This window comes from Bufo gargarizans, chromosome 2 (assembly GCF_014858855.1).
Source record: "Bufo gargarizans isolate SCDJY-AF-19 chromosome 2, ASM1485885v1, whole genome shotgun sequence".
Lineage (NCBI taxonomy): Eukaryota > Metazoa > Chordata > Amphibia > Anura > Bufonidae > Bufo > Bufo gargarizans.
The window spans coordinates 545,174,810-545,192,013 of record NC_058081.1 but is presented as its reverse complement, the minus strand read 5'-3'; the positions used below and the strand labels follow the sequence as shown (position 1 = coordinate 545,192,013).

Below are 17,204 nucleotides of genomic sequence, written 5' to 3'. Positions count from 1 at the left end.
AAATTTGTTTCAGGTCTGATTTATAGAGATGGCCTTGCGGTTCGCCCGACGGTCATTTCGCAGCAAACTTTGCTTGTTCACAAACATATGGCGATATTCGCACGCGCCATATTCTTTTGCATAGCACCGAACTTTGATCCATGACACATCCATCAGGTGGTACAGGACAGCCAATTGAGACGTATCAGCACATGGACACACCCCCTACCCTATAAATAAACCCTATCTGGCCGCCATTTTACATTCAGTCTTTTGCCAGTGTAGGGAGAAGTTGCTGTGTGGAGCAGTTGTGTGCGGTTCTGCTGAGATACCGCAGCTATACAGAGGGACAAACGCTATTGGAACAAATAATTTCCGCTGGTGTGATATACCAGTTGCCCCCCCAAAAAATTGATTGAGGCAGGTGTGTGATATACCTATAATATAATTTCCTTAAAAATTTATTTTTATTGGGTTTTCCCAAGTTTTATTGTAAAGAAAAGATCGTACAAAACACTGTACGTACTGATATTAAAGGGGTATTCTCATCTTAATGATCACTGTTAAATCTGTTAATGATTTGACAGTGATCATTTTTCTAAATACATTTTATTACCTAATTCCCACTTTTTTTTTTTTTTTTTAAATAAGTCCCCTCTTACCTGATGTCTTTGGTCTCCCCTGGTTACGGCCACCTCTCCTGTCGGAGCCCGCCGGGCCGCTCTTGCGCAGAAGACTGAAAATTCTCTCCCGTCCGGGCCGCTCAATGTCCTGAACGCGGAAGCCGCCGCACATGTGCTATGATAATTTCTTCCTGGCCAGTATAGTACAGAGCTGCAAACGCGCACGCCGTCTCTGTACTATACAGGCAGGAATAAGTCACCATGGCGCATGCGCGGCGGCGTGCGCGTTCAGGACATTGTGCGGCCCGGCCGGCAGAAAATCTTTAGTCTTTTGCGCAAGCGCGGCGCGGCCGGGAGAAGAATCCAGGAAGTGAACGTTGTGCTCAAGGAAGGTAAGAATAAAAAGGGAAGATGAGAATACCCCTTTAAGTATACATATTTTCATTAGATATATCACAGTAGTATTGTTACAGAGTATGTACATTAATTTGCACTGGAAGCATAATCATCTTTTTAATAAACCAAAAAAATAGAAATAAAGAAAAAAGTTATAAAGATAAAAGAAAACGCTGTGTATGTTACAGCGTTATCAACATCTAGTCTTCTAGTCATTGTGGCTTTAAAATAAGTCCAAAGCACAAGCTGATCTCTGCTTTTTACTTCGCAGAGGTGGTATGATAAACTAATAAGAATTTTCGTTTTGTTGTAAGTGTAGGAAGGCGCAAGGGTCCATCATTGACAGAAGGTATGTGTCACCAAGATTCATGGCCTCGGTGAGGTAAGACCCGGTAAGTGCTGGCTGACATGGTTTTGCTATTTAGTATCGCTGTAAAGCCGATCCGGGCCGGCTCTTACTGGGAGCAGCCAAAGTGCAGGGTGGGTGGCTTCTCCCCACGTTCCAAGCCGGGTCTTGGTTTGGGCTATAAAACACAGGCAGCACTGTCAGCTGGTAGGAATTTACTCCTCTCTGACCGTCTCTGTGGTGGGACCTGGGAGTTTGGGCCTGCGTAAAGGCCTGCTACCTTGTTGGCATGAGAGCAGGTGGTTTCTGCTATGTCCAGGGACTTCGGCATTGCTGCATGGTGTGAACAAACACCAGACTCAAGGTGACTGTTTTCTTTGAAACTGACTTTTTGTTTTGCTTATCCTTATGTTTGAATAAACACTGAACTGTTTAAGTTAAAGATGTTGTCATTGCCTCTATACGGCGTTCCCAAGCCTGTCTACCAGATCAAATCCCCACATAAGGTATAAAAGTAAACTCAGTTAACATGTCTCATTGCTACAATTAACACATATCAGAACATAATTGATGAATGTTCCTCCTCGGCTTCTGACAGGAATGGTAAGGATTTAGGTTAAATAGTGATGTTTTGTTCGATCTTGAGTGTGTGTGTGTGTGTGTGTGTAGCTATAAGTGATTAGGTTTTCCTAGGGAAGAGGGTTAGCCAGCAGTTCCATCCCTTCAGGCATTTATGTCCTCGTCCAGTTTGCCATGCAAATGCTTGTTCGGAATGTGCCGTTCTGCTGAGATACCCCAGCTATACAGAGTGACAAATGCTATTGGAACAAATAATTTCAACTGGTGTGATATACCAGTTGCCCCTCCCCCCAAAAAAATGATTGAGGCAGGGATGTGATATACCTATAATATAATTTCCATATAGTACATTTCTAATTTGTAGGTGTTGTGTGCGGTTCTGCTGAGATACCCCAACTATACAGAGTGACAAACGCTATTGGAACAAATAATTTCAACTGGTGTGATATAATATTTGCCCCCCAAAAAAACTGATGGGGGTAGAGGTGCGATTTACCGAGAATATACTTTCCGTATAGTGCATTTGTAATTTACAGGAGTTGTGTGCGATTCTACTGAGATACCCCAGCTATACAGAGGGACAAACGCTATTAAAACAAATAATTTCAACTGGTGTGATATACCAGTTGCCCCCCAAAAAAACTGATTAAGGGGTTTGATATACCTGCTTCAAGCAAATAATCATTAGGCAGTTCTATACACCTGCTTCCAAAAATACTGCTCTTCTATAGGGACTTTGTCACAGGGTCATTTTGAAAATGACAGGCATAAGAAGAAGCTGGCAATTCCGCAGGGGAGGTAGGGGTCGGGCAGGTGCACAAGGCAAGAGCCTAAGTGGGAAGTTGGAGAAGATGCGTGCGATTACGTCAAAGGACACACCAGACTTATTTGAGTGGCTCACTCAGCCTTCTGCTTCTGCACCCTCCTCATCCTCTGTATCTGCACCCTCCTCACTCTCTGCTGTGTGTACCCCCAAAGACACCACCACCATAGCTCCTCCACTCGAGTCCCAGACCTTACTCATGTGCAGCCATTCTTGGCATCGAATGAGGAAAAGGAGGTAGCAACGGCCGCCACCCAGCGGTCTGACAACAGTACCCAGATCAGCCCAAGGAGGGTGGTCCCCTCTGTTGCTGCCTGCTTCGAAATCTCTAATGTCAGTGGTGGTGAAGGTGACGATGATGACATGTCGATGGACGTCACGTGGGTGCCCACAAGAGAGGAAGAGGAGGGGAGTTCAGAGGGAGAGACGGAGCAGCAAATAGGAATGAGAAGGAAGAGAAGCAGGCAGAACTCGCAATCCACAGGAGGCAAAAAGCAGACTTTAAATGTATCTGGAGCGAGCCATCCACCATGCACGGTCACATCTTGTGACGCCGGCACATGGCTACGCAGTGTGGACTTTTTTTTAACTTGTCAGCTGCTGATAATAGTGATGCCATCTGCAGCCTGTGTTGTCAACGCATAAGTCGCGGTAAGCCCAACACTCACCTAGGACGACCGCCTTATGAAGTCACCTGGCCTCCCATCACCGAGCCCAGTGGAAGCTACACCGTCAGAACCCACAAAGGCACACTCCTGGCGCTCCCCGTCCTGCCTCTTCTCCTTCTCCTCTCTCCTCCCATTTGTCCTCCACTCCACCATCCACCGTGCCGTCATCGCGTTCATCTGGCACAAAGCAGGCTTCCGTGGCCCAAATGTTCGAGCGTAAAAAAACTTATGACGCCGGATAACCCTCTTGCTCAACGGCTGACCGCTGGCTTGTCAGAACTGTTAGGCCGCCAACTACTGCCATATAAATTGGTAAACTCTGAGGCCTTTAGAAAATTTGTGGCCATTGGCACACCGCAATGGAAGGTCCCCGGAAGGAAATATTTCTCCCAGAAGGGCTTCCCAGAGCTATATAACCACGTTCAGTGGCAAGTGAATGTATCTCTGGCACACAGTGTCGTTGCCAAGATACATCTGACCACAGACACGTGATCTAGCAAACACGGGCAGGGAAGGTACATAACTTTTACTGCCCACTGGGTGAACCTTCTGATGGCCGTCAAACATGTAACCCATGGAACCCATGTGGATTTGGTGTTACTGCCATGGATTGCATGCAAGCCTGCCTCTTCTTCTCCTACTCCTACTCCATCCTCCATCTCCTCCTTGGCTGACTCCTGCTTTTCCACTGCAACCGCCACTTTTGCTGAACCCCTCCAGCTCCCCAGAACCTATTTGACGTGCCAGGTGAGACGTTTCCATGCTATGCTGCGGCTGTTATGCCTGGAAGCCAAGAGCCACACCGGTCCTGCACTCCTTTCAGCTCTGCGGACACAGGCCGATCAGTGGCTAACCCCGCTCAATTTGATAGTTGGTAAAGTGTTGAGCGACAACGGTGCCAATCTGCTGAGTGCGCTGAATTAGGGCAAAATGACACACGTGCATGGCACACGTCTTAGTCATACAGCAATTCGTTGCCAAATACCCCGGGGTCCAGGACGTCTTGCGGCAGGCCAGAAAAATCTCTGGCCATTTTAGAAGATCTTACACGGCAATGGCTCGCCTTGCTGACGTTCAGCGGTGACACCACTTGCCAGTCAGATGTCTGATTTGTGACTGCCCGGCGCCCTGGAACTTCGCCTTCTATATGCTTGATAGGCTTCTCCAGCAGAAATGTGCCATTAATGACTACCTGTCACGACGGACGTGCACTCAGTACAAAAGATAACACACCAACCAGGCTCTGGACGAGAGACGGGGGAAGGGTCACCTCCTAGCTTATTCCTGACCTGTTTCCCTGCACTGCTCAGCCCACAAGCAGACCTTGAAGGTAGGTGTGCTGCGTCCTCCAGTCTGGGCTGACAAAACCCTGAACTCCCTAAGATGGTGAAGTGGGGAGATAGGAGCAGTCTGCTCGCACAGAACCTGGGTGGAATAGATGACACAAACAACCAAATTAGAAACGACACTTATCTCTGAGAGCAGGAACTGACAGCCAACCTTCCCTCCAAGCTTCCCAGACCAAAATGAACAGTATAATCCGCTCAGGGCACTGGGCAGTGTGCTATTTAAACTAATGACTCCACCCAGTGCACCTGATGAGAGGCGGATTCAGCACGGCTCCAAAGCAACCACTAACTTCGTGCTGCTATCCTGGCCGACCTCTGCACATCGTCAGAGTGGGGCATGACACTACCTGTACGAACTCTGCGGCAGGACAGGTTTTGACAAGCGCGACACATGCAGACTTTTGCAGTCATTTGATGAGATCACCAAACTGGTCAGTTGCAGCCAGGGCGCCATCAGTGACATTGTACCTTGCGCCTTTTTTCTGGAGCGTGCATTGCATCGTGTCATTGATCAAGCCGTCGAGGAGCAGGATCTAGAAAATGAGGAAGTCGCAATGTTGAATGAATTCCCAGGGGGGGCTACTCCAATTGAAACAAGTCAGCAGGAGTCTGAAGAGGAGGAGGGTGCCTGGGGGCAGGAGGAGGAAGAACAAGAAGAGCAGGCTTTAAACTTTTCTCTGATCCCTGGTGTTGTCCGGGTATGGGGGGAGGAGACCGATGATGACATTCTCCTGGGCGATGAGCAGGAGCCAGGCCGCTCCACCGCATCCAATTTAGCACAAATGGGAGCCTTTATGCTCCAGTGTTTGAAGAGGGACCCCCGTTTAAAAAGCATAAAGGGAAAGGACCAGTACTGGATGGCAACGTACTTAGACCCCCGGTACAAACACAAATTGGTGGACATGTTACCAGCATCACAGAGGGCTGTTAGAATGCAGCATTTCCAGGCCTTGCTGTGAGAGATGCTGCATTCCGCTGTTGCGGGCACTGGCAGAGGAGTTTCCTACCACAGAGAAACTGTTACGAGTACCAATCCTACAGCACATGCAAGAAGAGGGCAGTTTGAAGATGTGTTGGTCACTTCGGATATGAGATCATTCTTTCAGTCAACCCATCGACACTCGCCCTCCGGATCCAGCCTCAAGGAACGCCTAGACCGAATACATCGGGTTAAAGGCCGATGTGGACGCTCTGAGAAGCGAGGAACCCCTGGACTACTGGGTGTGCAGTCTTGACCTGTGGCCAGAGCTGGCACAATTTGCCATGGAACTCTTGGTTTGCCCCTCATCGAGTGTCCTGTCCGAAAGGACGTCCAGCGCAGCGAGGGGGATCGTGACCAATAAGCGCACTCGCCTAGCTCACGACAGTGTGGACTACCTCACATTTCTAAAAATGAATGAGGTATGGATCTCGGAGGAATTCAAGACCTGTGACGACCATGTTTAATTGAATTTCCTCATGACAGCCCACAAATATCCGCCACCACCCAGAACAAATAATGGTCTCTGTCTTAGGTAAATACAGCGGCATAAAATGCCTTTTGTGTCCGGTGAATGCCTAATGTTTGGGACCTCGGAGGAATTCAACACCTGTGACGACCATGTGTTATCGAATTTCAACTATTATCAGTTGTTTTTTTTTCAAGAGGGGGATTTCGTTAGCCATGTTTTAGATCCAATTTTATATTTTTTGTTCTTTTAAACATATGTATTTGACATCTATTTGTACTGGCCTGCAGTAAAATTTATATTGAATGGTCGTCTAATATACCTCCAGCCATAATCACTTGATCATTTATGTACGGTGAGTGCATAATTTTTGGGGTCTATAATCTAACTGGCCAACAGTAAAATTGTTATAAGGTGACCGCCTAATTTACCTCCAGCCAGGGGTGTTGCTAGGGTCTTAAAACATGAGGGGCACGAGCCCGAGGCATATGTCTACCCCAACCCTCCCCTCCTTCTCAAAACTGAGCTCCTCCACTCACAGTCTATATGCACAGTGCCCCCACCCACAGCAAACAGCTCTCCCACCCACAGAATAAATGCACAGCTCATCCACCTACAGTATACAGTATATGCACATATCCTCCACCCACAGTATATGCACCGCTCCTTCACCCACAGTATATGGTATATGTGCACAGCACCTCCACCCACAGTATACAGTATATCCATAGCTCCTCCACCCACAGTATACAGTATATACACAGCTCCTTCACTCACAGTCTATAAGCACAGCTCCTCCACCCACAGTATACAGTTATTCATAGCTCCTCCACACCCACAGTATACAGTATATTCATAGCTCCTCCACCCACAGTATACAGTATATGCACAGCTCCTTCACCCACAGTATACAGTATATGCACAGATCCTCCACCCACAGTATACAGTATATACACAGCTCCTCCACCCACAGTATACAGTATATGCACAGCTCCTTGACCCACATTATACAGTATATGCACAGCTCCTTCACCCACAGAATACAGTATATGCACAGCTCCTCCTCCCACAGTATACAGTATATGTACAGCTCCTTCACCCACAATATACAGTATGTACACAGCTCCTCCACCCACAGTATACAGTATATGCACAGCTCCTTAACCCACAGTATACAGTATATGCACAGCTACTTAACCCACAGTATACAGTATATGCACAGCTCCTCCACCCACAGTATATGCACAGCTCCTCCACCCACAGTATACAGTATATATGCACAGCTCCTCCACCCACAGTATACAGTATATGCGCACAGCTCGTAGAAGCAGTTTATAGTGTAACACACTAATGGGTCCAAAAACAGACATGGATGAAAGTGGACTTACATTTAGCTTCCCTGCATTTCTTGCACTTCTCTGTGCTCCTTCACACTGGCACTGGTTGCTGCTGGGCTGGAAGAAGCAATTTACACATCCCTTTTACTGGTACCAGCACTGGTGAGGACAGGACACAGCAGCTCTGTAATCTGCTTGTCCTGTCTGGGATGAGGTGCTCAGCTGCTAGGCCTGCTTAAGGGCCCAGGATAACTACAGGATGTTCTTCTTAGACCCTTACTGAGCCACCAGTGTGGGGCTGCTGGCTCATTCACCTACACTAGACTGGCAGTAAATGGAGCTCCTAATTATATGTTTAGTGTGTCTCTTGCTAAACTCATACTGAGCTGCCTAGCAGCTCCATACTGGTGGCTCAGTGCAGAGCAATGGAGAAAGTGCTGGTGTCACAACCAGACAGCTGAGAAGCTCTGACAGAGGCCTTTCAGAACCTCCTCCTTGAGTTTCTGTGTTGTGGTATTCAGCTCTTCCTCTCGTCAGCCTCTCTCAGCTGTCATGTGTTGGACTAATTGCTTCCCTTTAAATTCTTCCCCAGAAGGCTTTTCTGGGCGGCTTATACTACTTCCTGGAGTGTGTGTGCACGCTGACTCTGTCCTCCTGTTTGCTTCAAAGCTAAGTGTTGTACCTTTATCTGTTATTATCTGTTTGCTGGATCCCAGGTGACCCTGACTCCCTCCGTATCTTGTGTAGGGAGCCGGTGGTCGTGTCCCCTCACTATTGTAGGGTGCTCAGGGCTTTATAGTCAAGGTTCGTGGATATGCAGACCTCCACCATTCGGATCTTTGCATAGGCTGAGCAGCCAGGGAAAGTGCCAGGTCTTCTGCAGGGGTCTCCCTTGGTTCCTTAGTTTCTGGATCCAGCGAGTCGTTTATACATGTTGCTTTGCCTTGTTTCCTGTACACCGTCCGTGACATTATAAGCCGCCATAACCGTCTCAAGCATGGATCCGGTTTCACTTTTGGCTGAACGCTTCCAGGGTCTTTCATTGGAGGTAGCTGATCTCCGTAAGACTTTTTCTCAGCTTCAAGTGACCGGTTCAGCTTGCGTTCATGGAGTTTGTTCGGAGCCTAAGATCTCGCTCCCGGATACGTTCTCCGGGGGTAGTGAGAATTTTGTGCGTTTTAGAGAGGCTTGCAAACTCCATTTTCGCCTTCTTCCCCACTCCTCTGGTGATGAGGAACGGAGGGTGGGGATCACTATATCGCTGCTCAGAGGTAACGCTCAGTCCTGGGCCTTTTCGCTGCCAGAGGGGGCACGGCCTCTCCGTTCAGTGGATAAATTCTTTTTAGCCCTGGGTCAGATATATGATGATCCGGATCGTATTGCTCTGGCTGAGTCTAAACTACGTCTATTATGCCAGGGTAAACAATCCGCAGAAATATACTGCTCAGAATTTCGGAGATGGGCAGTTGATACTGGTTGGAATGATGCTGCGCTCCGAAGTCAATTTTGCCATGGTCTTTCAGAGGGATTGAAAGATGCATTTGCCTTTCATGAGAGGCCTATTTCTTTGGACTCTGCTATGTCTCAGGCCGTTCGTATTGACAGGCGTCTTAGAGAGAGAGGAGAGATGTCTCCTTCCTGTCATACGCAGTCCCAGGACAGTGCAGCGGTCCCGCTCTGTGCGCAGGGGTCTCAGTCGCCGTCAGCCCCTTCTGAGCAGGAGCCCATGCAGCTGGGGTTGATTGCTTCTGACAATAGAAGATTCAGCTCGCATGGGAGGGTTTGTTTTTGTTGTGGAGGTATAAATCATTTGGCAAATATTTGTCCCTCTAGGAGATTCAGGCAGTTTTCTGGGAGTAGTAAAGAAACAAACAGGAAAAAATCTTTTAAAAATGTTCCGTCTGTTACTATTGGCAGGGTTGAGGCGGAAATTGAAGGTTTTCCATTTGCTTGTAGTTCCCGTTTTGTCCTGCCGGCTAGGGTGGCGCTAGAGAGCAAGAACATTTTTGTGAGATTTTTGTGGATAGTGGAGCAGCGGTTAATCTCATTGATAATCAATTTGCGATAACTCATGGTTTCCAGGTGCGCACTTTGGGAAAGGATATTCCTGTTTTTGCTATCGATTCCGCTCCACTTTCTCAAAAATCATTAAAGGGCATAGTTCACAATATCCGTTTAATTGTGAGTGATGCTCATGTTGAGGATGTGTCATGTTTCGTCCTTAGCGGTTTACCCACCCCTCTGGTGTTGGGGCTGCCCTGGCTCACTAAGCATAACCCCACCATTGATTGGCAAGCGAGGCAAATAAATGGTTGGAGTGACTTTTGCAGAGAGAATTGCCTCATGACATCTGTTTCTGAGGTTGCTACTAAGACTGTACCATCTTTTCTCTCAGAATTTTCGGATGTCTTCTCTGAGAGTGGAGTTCAGGATTTGCCCCCGCACAGGGAGTACGATTGCCCTATTAATCTCATCCCAGACGCCAAGCTGCCTAAATCTCGTTTATACAATCTTTCCCAACCTGAGAGGATCGCTATGCGTGCTTATATCTCTGAGAGTCTGAGAAAAGGACACATACGACCCTCGAAGTCACCTGTTGCCGCTGGTTTTTTCTTTGTTAAGAAAAAAGATGGTTCTTTAAGACCTTGTCTGGATTTCAGGGAGCTGAACAATATCACAATTCGTGACCCTTATCCGCTTCCTCTGATCCCGGACCTATTTAACCAGGTTGTTGGGGCTAAAGTCTTTTCCAAATTAGATTTAAGAGGGGCATACAACCTGGTCAGGGTCAGAGAAGGGGACGAATGGAAGACGGCCTTCAATACCCCTGAGGGCCATTTTGAAAATTTGGTTATGCCTTTTGGTTTGATGAATGCCCCAGCCGTTTTTCAGCATTTCGTGAACAGCATTTTTTATCATTTGATGGGAAAATTTGTATTGGTGTATTTGGATGACATTTTGATTTTTTTCTCCCGATTTCAAAACTCATAAGGAACATTTACGTCAGGTCTTGCTCATCCTGCGGGAGAATAAATTATATGCGAAACTGGAAAAATGTGTGTTTGCGGTTCCAGAAATTCAATTTCTGGGGTTTCTTCTCTCCGCTTCTGGTTTTCGCATGGACCCCGAGAAGGTCCGCGCTGTGCTTGAGTGGGAACTTCCTGAGAATCAAAAGGCACTGATGCGTTTTTTGGGCTTTGCCAATTATTACAGGAAGTTCATTTTGAATTATTCTTCTATTGTTAAACCACTCACTGATATGACCAGAAAGGGGGTAGATTTTTCTTCTTGGTCAGTAGAGGCGCGTAAGGCTTTTTCTGATATCAAGGAGAGTTTTGCTTCCGCTCCCATCTTGGTGCAACCTGATGTTTCTTTACCCTTCATAGTTGAGGTTGATGCTTCTGAGGTGGGTGTGGGGGCGGTCTTGTCTCAGGGTTCCTCTCCTGCCAAATGGCGACCGTGTGCCTTTTTCTCAAGAAAACTCTCCTCCGCAGAGAGAAATTACGATGTGGGAGATAGGGAATTGTTGGCCATCAAGTTGGCTTTTGAGGAATGGCGCCATTGGCTAGAGGGAGCCAGACACCCTATTACCGTATTTACTGACCATAAAAATCTGGCCTACTTGGAGTCAGCCAAGCGTCTGAACCCGAGACAGGCCAGATGGTCATTGTTCTTTTCTAGGTTTAATTTTGTTGTCATGTTCCGCCCTGGAGTTAAGAATGTGAAGGCAGATGCCCTGTCACGTTGTTTTCCGGGAGGCGGGAATTTTGAAGACCCGGGTCCCATTTTGGCTGAAGGTGTGGTGGTCTCTGCTCTTTTTCCTGAATTGGAGGCAGAGGTGCAGGCAGCCCAGTCAGAGGCTCCTGATCTTTATCCTCCTGGGAGGTTGTTTGTGCCTCTCGCTTTAAGACACAAGATTTTTAAAGAACACCACGATACGGTCCTTGCTGGGCACCCGGGGGTAAGAGCCACACTGGATCTCATCGCTTGGAGATTCTGGTGGCCTGCGCTTCGTAAGTCGGTTGAGGGTTTTGTGGCAGCCTGCGAGACTTGCGCTCGTGCCAAAGTCCCTCATTCACGGCCATCAGGTCCTCTCCTTCCCTTACCCATTCCTTCCCGTCCTTGGACACATCTGTCCATGGACTTCATAACGGACCTGCCTCGTTCCTCGGGGAAGACTGTGATTCTGGTGGTGGTGGACCGTTTTAGCAAAATGGTGCATTTCATCCCTTTTCCTGGTTTGCCCAATGCTAAGACGCTGGCGCAGGCATTTGTTGATCACATTGTCAAATTGCACGGTATTCCTTCAGACATAGTCTCTGATAGGGGCACGCAGTTTGTTTCCAGATTCTGGAAGGCTTTCTGTTCTCGCTTGGGGGTTCGGTTGTCATTCTCTTCTGCTTTCCACCCGCAGTCGAATGGCCAGACAGAGCGCGTCAATCAGAATCTGGAGACATATCTGCGTTGTTTTGTGGCGGAGAATAAAGAGGATTGGTGTTCTTTTTTGTCCCTTGCTGAGTTTGCTTTAAATAACCGTCGTCAGGAGTCCTCTGATAAGTCACCATTTTTTGGTGCATATGGGTTTCATCCACAGTTTGGGACTTTCTCGGGAGAGGGGTCTTCTGGTTTACCTGATGAGGACAGATTCTCCTCGTCTTTGTCATCTATTTGGCAAAAGATTCAAGATAATCTAAAGAGCATGAGTGAGAGATATAAGCGTGTGGCTGATAAGAGACGTGTGCTTGGTCCGGACCTGAAAGTTGGTGATCTGGTGTGGTTGTCTACCAAGAATATCAAATTGAAGGTTCCCTCCTGGAAGTTGGGTCCTAGGTTTATTGGGCCTTACAAAATCCTGTCTGTCATCAATCCTGTTGCATACCGTCTTGATCTTCCTCAGACTTGGAAGATCCATAATGTTTTTCATAAGTCCTTATTGAAACCTTATGTTCAACCCATTGTACCCTCGCCTTTGCCTCCTCCTCCGATTATGGCTGATGGGAATCTTGAATTTCAGGTCTCTGGGATTGTGGATTCTCGTCTTGTCCGCGGTTCTCTTCAGTACCTTGTTCAGTGGGAGGGGTATGGTCCTGAGGAGAGGATGTGGGTCCCAGTGACGGACATTAAGGCCTCTCGTCTCATCAGGACTTTCCATAGGTCCCATCCTGAGAAGGTGGGTTCTGAGTGTCCGGAGTCCACTCGTAGAGGGAGGGGTACTGTCACAACCAGACAGCTGAGAAGCTCTGACAGAGGCCTTTCAGAACCTCCTCCTTGAGTTTCTGTGTTGTGGTATTCAGCTCTTCCTCTCGTCAGCCTCTCTCAGCTGTCATGTGTTGGACTAATTGCTTCCCTTTAAATTCTTCCCCAGAAGGCTTTTCTGGGCGGCTTATACTACTTCCTGGAGTGTGTGTGCACGCTGACTCTGTCCTCCTGTTTGCTTCAAAGCTAAGTGTTGTACCTTTATCTGTTATTATCTGTTTGCTGGATCCCAGGTGACCCTGACTCCCTCCGTATCTTGTGTAGGGAGCCGGTGGTCGTGTCCCCTCACTATTGTAGGGTGCTCAGGGCTTTATAGTCAAGGTTCGTGGATATGCAGACCTCCACCATTCGGATCTTTGCATAGGCTGAGCAGCCAGGGAAAGTGCCAGGTCTTCTGCAGGGGTCTCCCTTGGTTCCTTAGTTTCTGGATCCAGCGAGTCGTTTATACATGTTGCTTTGCCTTGTTTCCTGTACACCGTCCGTGACAGCTGGCCAGAGGTTCGGGGCAAAATGCTTGTAATCTGGTGCCTAGCGATGTCCCTGCCTCCAGCGACATTACCAATTGTGCTTTTCTGTAGGGCGAATGAATAATTTTTGGGGCCTGTAGTTCACTGGTCTGCTGTAAAATTGATATCCATTGACCGTCTAATATACCTCCAGCCACATAATTACTTGATCATTTATGTACATTGAATGCATAATTTTTGGGGCCTGTAATCTAACTGGCCAACAGTAAAATTGTTATACGGTGACCGCCGAATGTACCTCCAGCCACATTATCAATTGTTCTTTTCTGTACGGTGAATGACTAATTTTTGGGGCCTGTAGTCCACTGGCCTGCAGTAAAATTGATATCCATTGACCGTCTAATATACCTCCAGCCACATAATTACTTGATCATTTATGTACATTGATTGTATAATTTTTGGGGCCTTTAATCTAACTGGCCAACAGTAAAATTGGTATGCGGTGACTGCCTAATTACCTCCAGCCATATTATCAATTGTTCTTTTCTGTCGGGTGAATGCCTAATGTTCGGGGCCTGTACTACACTGGCCTGCAGTAAAATTGTTATTGAATGACCTTCTAATATACCTCCAGCCACATAATTACTTGTTCTTTTATGTCCAGTGAATACCTAATGTTTGGGACCTCGGAGGAATTCAACACCTGTTGACCACAATCACGTGTTATCGAATTTCAACTATTATCATTTGGTTTTTTTTCAAGAGGGGGATTTCGTTAGCCATGTTTTTAATCCAATTTAATATTTTTCGTTTTTTTTAAACATATGTATTTGACATCTATTTGTACTGGCCTACAGTAAAATTGATATCCAATGACCTTCTAATATACCTCCAGCCACATAATCACTTGATGTTTTCTGTCAGATGAATGCCTAATTTTGGGGCCTGTACTCCCGTGGCCTAAAATAAAAATTTTCTAGACTCCAGCAGGCCACATTTTTGACAATTTCCCTTTAGGTGCATAAAAATGGCCCCTGATTAAAATACATATTTTTTGTAGGAATTTTTACCATTGATTTTTCTCTGGTATGTCACTGTCCATGTTGTGGGATGATGTGTGCGCTTCTTGTAAGTATTTGGTGGCTGCAATAATGACCTGACAGTTTTTCAGGTTCGTCTGCCATTAAAGTGAATGGGGCCCGCCGCGAACTTGCGGTACGAGAACATTTGACCTCGTTTGCGCGATTGCGTTAGCGAATCGTCCCGGCCGATGTTCGTCCATTACTACTAATATGTTCGATTCAGCTGTCAGATTAATTCAATCTGAATAAACTCAACTGAATTGAAAGTGCCCCAATGGCCCTGAATAGTCATGTATGATACTCTGAGGTCTCCTAGGATTGTATTTGACTCCTTTCAAGATCTTGGACTGCACTACTAATGTCAAAGTAAAAGTAACATATATGGCTATGGGTAAACAAGAGTTGATAGTGTTTGTAACAAACAGCCTTCTTAAAAACACGCTACACTTTCCAATTTTTTTAAATAAAAAAATATAGAAGGGGTTGTCTGGGTTCAAAGCTAATATCCACATTTTCACCCTGGCATGCCCCGTAATAATAGCAGCGGAGCATTTGATGCTCCGATGCTCTCCTTTGCGCTGAATCGCGCAGGGCAAAGGCTTTTTTTGGAGATCCAGTGATGTATTGGGATCTCCATGGGGAAAGCTAGGCGGAGGCTTCTGCCTAGCAGTGAGCCTGGTGACGTCACCAGCACTAATGGGCACGCTTTAGAGCTGCCCTAGCCTGTAAAATGGCTAGGGCAGTGCTAAAGCCCGCCCATCAGAGCCGGTGACATCATTGAATACACTGCTAGTCGGAGCCTCCGCCTAGCAGTGCGAAAATATAAACAAAATGCCATTGCCCTGCATGATACTAATATCAGGGGGCTACCTGGATGAACCCGGAAAACCCTTTTAACTACTTTGGTGGTAAATGCCTTTTTCTTTGTCTTCAGAACTGTAAAATAATGGTTTCCATTTTGAGCAAAATGTGCAGGATGAATAACAAAAGTTTCAGATTTTAAAAACTTAGAATCTTTTGGGAAGTTCCTAATTAATTTTCTTTGTGCAGAATCAATTTGCTCATCTCTAATAATTACAAATAAATTGAATGTTCACCCTTAGTTTTCTCCCTGACAACCTGTGTAGTTTGAAGAAATAGAATGAAAGCAGCACTCCAAAGTAACTCCTAGTAACTGGGTACTGGGTGTTGGTGCATGCAGTGTTCGATACTGGCTCCAATTCCCAGCATATAGGGAGAGAGAATATCTGCAGCACTCCTACACTTCAAACAATGATTATTTTATTTCACCAAAAAGCATGTTTTCAGCTTTTTGGTGAAATAAAATAACCATTGCTTGAAGTAGACAAGTGCTGCAGATATTTTTTCCTCCAACGTGTGTAGTTTGGCTATTTAACCCATAATTTAATCATAAATGTTGTGATGATTTTTTTGTATTTTATAAATGTACATACAAAAAAAAGTTTTTCTTGCTTTTAAAATGTTTGGTTTAGGTCATATATACAATCAGAAATCCCAAAGATACTGCAGTGTCCCTTTATTATTTTTCCAAAATGAGTGGATTCTACAAAGATCCGGAAAGTATGGATCATTTTCTGAAAAGTTTCTTCTCCGAAAACAGTAAGTCGTCAAAATGAATGCAAGCTTACATTTTACTTTTTCAATGCCAAACATATGTTACCATATCTTGTCTGTTTCAGTTCCCTTTGGATCTTGGTTTATTCATGTCAAGGAATGGATGGAAATGCTGGGAAAAGAAAACTTTATGTTTCAAACCTATGAGGATCTTCATAGGGTAAATCTAATATATAAAACTGAGTGTATGCATGTGTGTGTGTATTAGTGTTGATCGAGCAACAAAGTGCTCGGGTGTTCGGGTTCTCGGGTCGAACGCCTCGGGATGCTCGGGTGCTCTACTGAGCAACCCGAGCACAATGGAAGTCAATATGAGAACTCAAGCATTAAACCAGGCACCCCCTGCTCTGAAGAGGGGAGGGTGTCTGGTTCATAGGAAAAGGTCAGAAATTTATGGAAATACCACTGAAATGGTCCGGGAACAGAATGGGGAGGATGTCTGGATGCATCTTGGACTCGCAGGTCGCTGCTGGGAACGATTTTGTCTGAGTAGTACGCCACTTTTACAGACTAACAATAATACGCACAAAACCGAAGATAAAATCGATTTTAGAGGAAAAAAATGTAGGAAACATTCTTTCCTGTATATTTACTTGTATATAAAGTGCAAGTGCTGCCAAAAATTACAAGGAACTTGTATATCACATAATAAAGGGCCTCATTCACATTGTGGTACAATTGTTCAGGTAGTGGGACTCCTACACTCATAAAGCCTATGCACTAAGTGAAAGGGCTTCTAAAAATTACAAGGAACCGGCACTCCAATACACCCTTTATTACACATAATGGAGGGCATCATACAATCTTGAAAAATTATGATTGATGGCCTACTGGTGACCCTCTAAAACATTAGGAGCAAGGGCCTGCTGGTGACCCTCAAAAACAGTACGGACAAGGGCCTGCTGCTGAGCTGACCATCTAAAATATTAGGGGTGAGGGTCTGCTGCAGAGTTGCTTCTCAAAAACATTAGGGACGAGTGCCTGCTGCTGATTTGAGCATCGAAAAAATTATGGGCGAGTGCCTGCTGCTTAGCTAACCATTAAAAAAATTATGGGCGAGGGCCTGCTGGTGAGCTGACACTGTAAAGCATTGTGGTTGAGGGCCTGCTGGTGAGCTAACCCTCAAAAACATTATATTTGAGGGCCTGCTGGTGAGCTGACCCTCTAAAATATTGTAGTTGAGGGCCTACTGGTGAGCTGACCCTCTAAAAGATTG

The 17,204-nt window shown here is 46.1% G+C and overlaps 1 protein-coding gene across 3 annotated transcripts in view; it reads left to right on the top strand.

Annotated features, from left to right (window-relative positions):
• Positions 1-17,204, top strand: part of LOC122926652 (sulfotransferase 2B1-like) — a 98,582-nt gene that overhangs the window by 54,380 nt on the left and 26,998 nt on the right. For all 3 annotated transcript variants that reach the window (XM_044278084.1, XM_044278085.1, XM_044278086.1), the window contains 2 exons: positions 15,847-15,973; positions 16,054-16,148. In XM_044278084.1, coding sequence (XP_044134019.1) covers positions 15,847-15,973; positions 16,054-16,148 — 222 coding nt within the window. The remainder of the gene's footprint in view (positions 1-15,846; positions 15,974-16,053; positions 16,149-17,204) is intronic.